Source organism: Prosopis cineraria, unplaced genomic scaffold (genome assembly GCF_029017545.1).
Source record: "Prosopis cineraria cultivar Desert tree isolate PC_DT_omini unplaced genomic scaffold, ASM2901754v1 PC3, whole genome shotgun sequence".
Lineage (NCBI taxonomy): Eukaryota > Viridiplantae > Streptophyta > Magnoliopsida > Fabales > Fabaceae > Prosopis > Prosopis cineraria.
Window position 1 is genome coordinate 13,545,287 of NW_026555334.1, and position 7,944 is coordinate 13,553,230.

The window sequence follows — 7,944 nt, forward strand, 5'->3', positions numbered from 1 at the left end:
GTTTCTATATATAAGAGGAAAAAATGTATCACACAATTTAAAAAAATTAATTAACCATAATAATTATGTTTATAAATAAAAAAAATTAAACTAAAACACCCTATGTTATTCAACATATGCATGTATTAATTATTTTTGTTAATATAGAAATGATTTAAAAAATGTGTAATAAATGCTTATTGAAATATGTGATTTTACTTATAAAAAAAAAGCAAGAAGTGGTATTTTTTTCTTATAAATAGAAATGGAGGGAATACTTATTATGGGTATTCTTTAAAAAATAAAATAATTTTATCTTAAAAAATTAAATATACTTTATATTTTTAATATTTAATTAAAAATGTCTTATATATTTTTTTATAGGATGGAATATTAAATTGTGATCTTCCCAATTTTTAGTGTTCATTCTCATGCTATGTCATCTCATAACCCAAACAATCAGCAAGTAGGACCGGTAAACGATACCGATGTAGACCTGCACAAATTTATCATTAAAAGATTGCATCTTTTATGGCAATAATCACAACAATGGACAGTTGACACTCCACCAGCGGCGATGAGGCTCCTTAAGGAGTCACGAGACAACTAATTGCGTAAAGGTTAGTACTCGAGTAAATTCTCAACGGTGTGATAAAACCTGCGAAGTTCAGACACGGCCAAGCATTTAAGCAAGCACCACTCTCTCTCTCCCTCCCTCTCTCTCTCACTCTGTGTGTGCAGAAAGGCAAGGAGGAAGTGCAGATATGAAGTAAAAAAAGGACGAGATAGAGAAGCAGGAATTTACTTTCCACAATGCTTAGATTTCTTCTGCCATGGATGCTTATCCTCTGCTTCGCTTTAACTTCGTGTCTAGCGCGACGAGGTAAGCTTCGGTTGCCCTTCTTTTCTTTATTGTTTATTCGAACATGTAGAAACACTTCAAGGCGGCGATGCTTGAGGTTTTGTGTTCGGAATTCTATGTTTCCGCTCCACGTCACGGGTTGTGGTTCGGGTAACTGTGATCCTTAAAGGCGACTGGATTCCATTTTGATGTGAGGTGGATCTCCTAGAGTTCTTATTCATCATAGCTCAAGTGAGTGACTTGGTAATGCAGTGCTTGAGCTGAAATTGGAATATGTGCCGTATTCTCTCCCTTCATCTCTATTTTCACTTGGTTTTGATTCGATTTTGAATGGTGTCCAGCCATTTAATTCCAATTGGCATCTGAGAAATTCTTTCTGCCTATGCTCTTACACTGAATCTAAATCAGTAAATCCTTTCAAAAAGAAGAATAGACCGACTGTTCCCCCCCCCCCCCCCCAAAAAAAAAACACCCTTAAAAAAAGAACTTGGTTGCTGTTGTCTGATGAACGTAAGAAGTCAATGATATTTTGATTAATGCGTTGTCTTGAGTGTTATTTGACTAATTCAAGTTGCTCCGATGTTCAATGCTTTGACCTTGAGAATATTAATTGTAAAGAAGTCAGCATGTAAAAAATGGAGGATCAATTGCGAACTCTTTTCTTTAGAATTTGATTTTCCCAGTCATTAGAACTTTTAAATCAGTATTCTGGGGGATAATTGGTACCTTGTCACGTTTCTAGAGTTCACTGTGCTTTTTCGTCATGAATTCTGGCACGTGTAAGGCACAAACTGCTACGTATAATTTGATCATCTCAGGGATTTGATCACATTTCTCATTTGCCACCCATCGTTGGCAATCTAAAAAATTCATATTGATTAAGGGATAGTTTTCTAGTTGTCTAATGTTATTCTCTTCGTTATCTATGTTTCAGTGAACCCGAATGATTGCTTGCACATATCAGACAATAAGAATTTTCGTTCTTATTCCTTAGAATGTTGTTCTTCCCTTTGTCTCCTCTCTAATTTAGTTGGTTATTTGCAGCACCATTTGCTATGCGCATAAGCTGCGGGGCTCGTCAAAATGTTCAAACAAGACCAACCAGTACCCTCTGGTATAAGGATTTTGGATATACAGGTGGCGTACCTGGCAATGCATCTCGTCCAAATTACATTAGTCCTCCTCTTAAAACTCTCCGCTCGTTCCCCTTGTCTGAAGGCCCTTCAAATTGTTACAATATTCATAGAGTTCCAAAGGGGCACTATTCAGTCAGGATCTTCTTTGGAATTGTTGTAACATCTAGAGCTACCAGTGAACCACTGTTTGACATCTCAATTGACGGCACCCAAATATATTCTTTAAAATCAGGCTGGACAAATCAGGTTGATCGAGTATTTGCTGAAGCACTTCTTTTTCTTACAGATGGAACTGTCTCTATATGTTTCCATAGCACAGGTCATGGTGACCCAGCAGTCCTATCAATTGAGATTCTCCAAATTGATGACAAAGCCTATTATTTTGGCCCACAGTGGGGTCAAGGGATAATACTTAGAACAGTCAAAAGACTGAGCTGTGGTTTTGGACAGTCAAAATTTGGCATAGATTATGGAGGGGATCCTTGGGGAGGGGACAGATTTTGGGACCACATAAAAAGTTTTGGTCGGAATTCAGATAGACCAAGATCTGTTGAAAATAGGGTCAAAGAGGCTTCACTTCCTCCAAACTTTTATCCAGAAACTCTTTATCGCTCAGCAGTTGTTAGTACTGATAGTCAGCCTGAATTAACATATACAATGGATGTGGATTCCAACCGAAACTACTCCATTTGGTTACATTTTGCAGAGATTGATAATTCAGTGACGAGTGCAGGGCAAAGAGTGTTTGACATCATGATAAATGGTGATACTGTTTTTGAAGATATTGATATTATAGAATTGAGTGGTAATCGATATACTGCCCTTGTGCTTAATACAACTGTTACTGTTAATGGGAGGACTTTGACAATAACCTTGAAGCCAAAAGAAGGTAGTCTTGCCATCATCAATGCCATTGAGATATTTGAGATTATAATGGCTGAGTCAAAAACATTATCAGAGGAAGGTACATATGCTGACCCTTGCTTTGTAATATATACTAACATTTTTTCCCCAGAATCAAGGTGCTCTTTTTTTTTCTTTTTTGCTTTTGGCGAATGGGTACTTTTTTTTTTCTTTTGTTTGCCTTTAATATATCATAGAGATAGCAATGTTTCCTGGTGTTTGTCTCAGTTGTATTTTAAAATTATGTTCCGAGTTACAATTCTGTCATGATGGATATTGATCCTTATGATATATGGAATTTATTATATGACTGAAAAAAGCTTACTTCAGTTTGTCAGATAACTTAAATGCCTGCAGAATGCCTGCAATGCATGCAAGCTTATGGAATATGTTATTGATACAGAACAATACAGTTTGTGGCTTTTCATTTTCCTATTAGACGGCCCAATTCATGATTATCTATTATTTGGGTATATTGTTTCAAAGAGAACCACAATAAACTGGTTTAGCCCCTGTACTGCGTTCATATTTGCTACTTTTAGGAGTGTTGTTATTTGGTCGTTTGTCTCACTTTTCATTTTCTAATTGCTGTTATAACTTTCTTTTGTTTTCACTTACCATTAATAGCAGTGAATATTATTCTGGTAATCTAAAATCTATGTAAGCTTTGAAAATTGATTACTATCACTTTACTCTAGTTAGGGCTTTACAATCATTGAAGAAGGCCTTGGCGCTTCCTCCCAGGTTTGGGTGGAATGGTGATCCATGTGTTCCTCAGCAACATCCATGGACTGGAGCAGATTGTCAATTAGACAGAAAAAGTGGCAAATGGGTCATTGATGGACTGTACGTTTCTCATTTGTTTAGGCTTTTATTTTACGTCAGTTTTAGAGATAGTATTAAAACCTATCCTTGGACTTCCTAACAGCTTAAGCTTTTGTCGTGAAGTGGTTCTTGACAATCTGACTGCATTTCAGCATTTAATTGATATTCCTCCTCTACAACTATTTTGTTGTTTTTGCTTTCTCATGATGCTATCTTTTATTTCTAGTTGCATGATGGCCAAATATCAATTCTTCAGCATGAGAGCTTTTAAATGGATTGAAGTAGATTATGCACATGTAGTGAAAAATAGTATTCAAAATCTAATTTATTTTAAATTTTTATGTGTTTTTATCCACTTGCACTAATTAATTAACATTTCCGCATTCTCAAATTCCTTTTGTCCTTCTTTGATTTTGAAACTAACCTAAAATTCCATATTTTACCTTGAAAAGAGATCGTTACCACTAAGGTGTTAAGTCATTTTGATTATTTAATGCCAATATCTTGATTTTGTTGGTACTTGCTCTTCTGATGGACAGAGGTCTTGACAGCCAGGGTCTGAAGGGTTTCTTGCCAAATGACATATCTGGACTGCGTAACCTGCAAATCTTGTGAGTCCTTGATATTTTGCTGATTTCCTCAGTAATTCACATGGAAACATTGTGTCTTAATTTCTATGTAAATGCGTGTATGCCTATATTACGTATGATTCATTGTTGATGATAAAATATGGAGGCCGTGATTGAATAAAATAAGTAACCAATATCAGTGGTTGAATAATTTGTAAAGCCTTATTTATTATCCGTAATTTTAACTCCTCATTGTTAAGGAATAGAAACAGCCAGCAGGTTTCTTTGCCTATAGGTTATGTTTGTTTGCATGTTCATTGCAGAAACCTGAGTGGAAACAGCATTCGAGGGGCCATCCCATCCTCACTTGGAGCAACAGGGAAACTGCAAGTACTGTAAGTGCATCTATTATAAAATTCTTTCCACTGTTTTGAATCTCTACTAGGAACTCAGTAATTGATACACTGACTGAAGATTGAGTTGTCGTGACTGATGAATTTATGAAGTAAATAATGATGCTCTAATAATGATTCAGCATATTTCTTATTTGCCGTCCAACATCTCTCTTTTTATGGTATTAGATAATGTGACTTTTTTCTATACCAATTTCTAAATTATTCCCTTACTATCCGTACTTATGTCTCAAATTTAAGCTGCAATTACATGATGGATTCAGAAATTTAGGGGTTATAAATTTCGTTAAAATCCAGAGACTGGGAAACAGTAATAGTTGATTCGGTATGGTAGCCTTTGGCCATTGTTACAGTGGTATGCAGTATGCTAAATTCATTTGGCGAGCTTATTGATTATTAATCATCTTTCAGAGACTTACCAAAACACTTCCTCTTATCACACAAGGTAGTTGGTTAGTTGCAGCCAGAACTTGCTCCTCCTAAGTCATTAACCAGTTGCCCCGCCCCCTAGCTAGTTACTAATGATTAATTTTCTTTATTCCTTGATGCTAATATCACTACTTATCCGCTAGTATGACATAACAGTCGTCTTTCCTATGTGGACCGCCGCACTATAAAATATTTGTTGTGCATGTAGTTGTTCATCAAAGGAATTCATACAGGTGCTTATTCTTACTTTTATTACTGCAAGTTCACAATGTGGTGACTAGTTTTGCTTAACTCTGTCCATGTTAAGCAGACTAGTGAAACTTCTACCTGAAACAGAAACAAGAGCTGCAGAAGCGGAAGCATGAATGCTGTATTCACGTCTTAGAAACATCCCACGTTTAATAGCATTCAAAACCCTTTTGTAACCTGTGTAGCCTCTGTTTTAATCTTTCTGTTTTCGTTTGGCCATGACAGTATAAAATAGGGCACAGTTTCAGTATAATAAGCAGCTAATTTTTGAGTGAATAAACCAGAGTTTGTTTTCCATTCAGTTTCTGAGCCACTACCACTGTTTCATAGTTCATTTTAATAATGTACCAAGAAAAATATGGTAGATATTTCAGCAAAATAAATAAACAAATACAAGGATTTTTCTTTTTTTTTTTTTGTTGGGATATATCCAGTTTGTCAGAAAGGAGAAGTTGCTGTGCAATATGTGATTCTTATCTTCAATCCCGTTTTCAGTTCTGCTTCATGAATTAAGTTTTAGCTAAAGCATGCATGCCATTTGAAACATTAGCAAGATCTAAGGGACAAGATATACCCGCACACAAGATGAGCTTGTTAAACAGTTTCCTGAGTTTGCTAGAGCATTTGTGGCCTTTCCAAATCTACTCTATGAAGACCTCCCAGCATGATAAGAAAAGAGGAAATACATGGTGCAATGTGTTTGTAACAACAACTACTATTGACAGTAGTTATGAGCCAAACTGAAGAGTTGGATTTTTGTATTGCGAATTATCCATGGGGTTTACATGGATCTGATTGTTAATTAAGGGTTGGGCATTACATAAAAATTAGAAGACAAATTTGAGTCATTTATCTTAAATGATCTCGTTAAAGGTTGGTGATGGAGGTTAACATCTCTTGATTTGCAAGGATTCATTTGTTGATCCTGGTAGAAGATGCTTTCTTTAGGTTGAAAGAACCTGGTGGAATGTTTAAGAATGCTCAACATGCTTCAATATCTCAATGATGGGAAAATAGAAAACTCAGTTTTTTCTTCATGCTTTTTCCAAGAACCAGTTGAAGTTAGCCTTCACCATTTGGTTATTGAAAGGAGTGATCTATTTCACTCCATGATTGTGTGCCTTGTGCTTCCATGTTAATGCCATTTTTGAACGTGATGTGCTTATGCAGGGACCTTTCCTACAACTTCTTCAATGGATCCATCCCGGAAAGCCTTGGACAGTTGAAATCGCTGCAGAGACTGTATAATCATCTTGTGTTTAAATATATCACAATTTTCTTTTAAAAAAAAAGGAAAAACGATGTAGAATTTGTATTAATATGCCTTCATGCAGGAATCTTAATGGCAATTTGCTGTCTGGAAGGGTCCCTGCAACTCTCGGAGGAAGACTTCTGCACAGAGCTAGCTTCAAGTATGTTGTCAATGGTTTAAACTCACTTAGAAGCTTCAAATATGTTTATGCAATTTATTCCATGTTTTTTTTTCCCTCACTGGATGATAATGATTTTAAATCTGCGCTACCACACTTGTTTGTACATGGCTGCAGTTTTACTGATAATGCTGGCCTGTGTGGTATCCCTGGATTGCCTACCTGCGGATCTCACCTTTCTGTCGGCGCTATAATTGGCATCGGACTGGGTGCTTCTATAGCACTTCTACTTCTTGTAACCTGTTCAGTTTGCTGGTGGAAAAGACGGCAAAATATCCTCCGATGTCAGCAAATTGCAGGTAAGGGTGTCGTTCAATTATCAAAACATCGTCCATATTTGGTTCATCCCCTATGATTTAAGAGCTTCTACCATTTTTACAGCATCGTGTTTCACTGTATGGATGTATTGAAATGCTGAAACCGCCACGGTTTCTAACATAACTCCATATTCATCACGGTATCACTATAGACAATGTGCAGACCTAGCACCATGGAAACTTTTCAAATTTATGACCTTCGACCCTTGGCTTATAGTACTGATTTCCCAGGATACCTAACTAGAGAGAATTTTTAACCTTCAGACACGCTAATCTGCTATTTTGAAGCTCCAATCTGGGGACAAAAGAAGTATTAAGAAATCAAGTTTATGTTCGAATGAAAAACTGATATTGTATCTGTGATTTTGTCTTGCAGCAAGGGCTGCACCATATGCAAAATCAAGGACGCAGTCATCCCGTGACATCCAGATGAACAGGCATAATAGTTATGGCAATGGCCGCAACGCTGCTGAGACTGGCCCTATCTTGCTTTCATCATAACAAATCCCAACAAAGTCCTATTCTTCTCTGCCTTCAGTTGCTATATCACAATCTGAACAACCTCCCTCTCATTTGGTGGCTTCAATGGCAGATAATATGATCTTTTGGTGTAGCTGTCGCCCATTCTGTGTTTCTTCTGCAAAGGGGATCACTTCTACAAGCTTTGTAAATCCGAAAGTTCTGTACATTGCTGTGCTCCCGTTGACAGTTTCTTTGATGTTTTTGAACTTTTAGTAAAGGAATAAACCTTGAGGATGTTGTATCTCTCTATAGATCAATTGAAAATAGAATTCCTATGTTCCACAGTTTAGAAAGATCTGCAAGTTATGTT

At 36.5% G+C, this 7,944-nt stretch overlaps 1 protein-coding gene across 1 annotated transcript; it reads left to right on the forward strand.

The window, feature by feature from the left end:
- Nucleotides 1-578: 578 nt before the first annotated feature.
- Nucleotides 579-7,944, forward strand: LOC129306256 (receptor-like protein 4). Its single transcript, XM_054946732.1, has 9 exons — nt 579-862; nt 1,886-2,941; nt 3,579-3,726; nt 4,245-4,316; nt 4,598-4,669; nt 6,536-6,607; nt 6,700-6,777; nt 6,913-7,094; nt 7,489-7,944. The coding sequence occupies exons 1-9, from the start codon at nt 793-795 to the stop codon at nt 7,611-7,613; spliced, it is 1,875 nt and encodes a 624-aa protein (XP_054802707.1). The 5' UTR covers nt 579-792; the 3' UTR covers nt 7,614-7,944.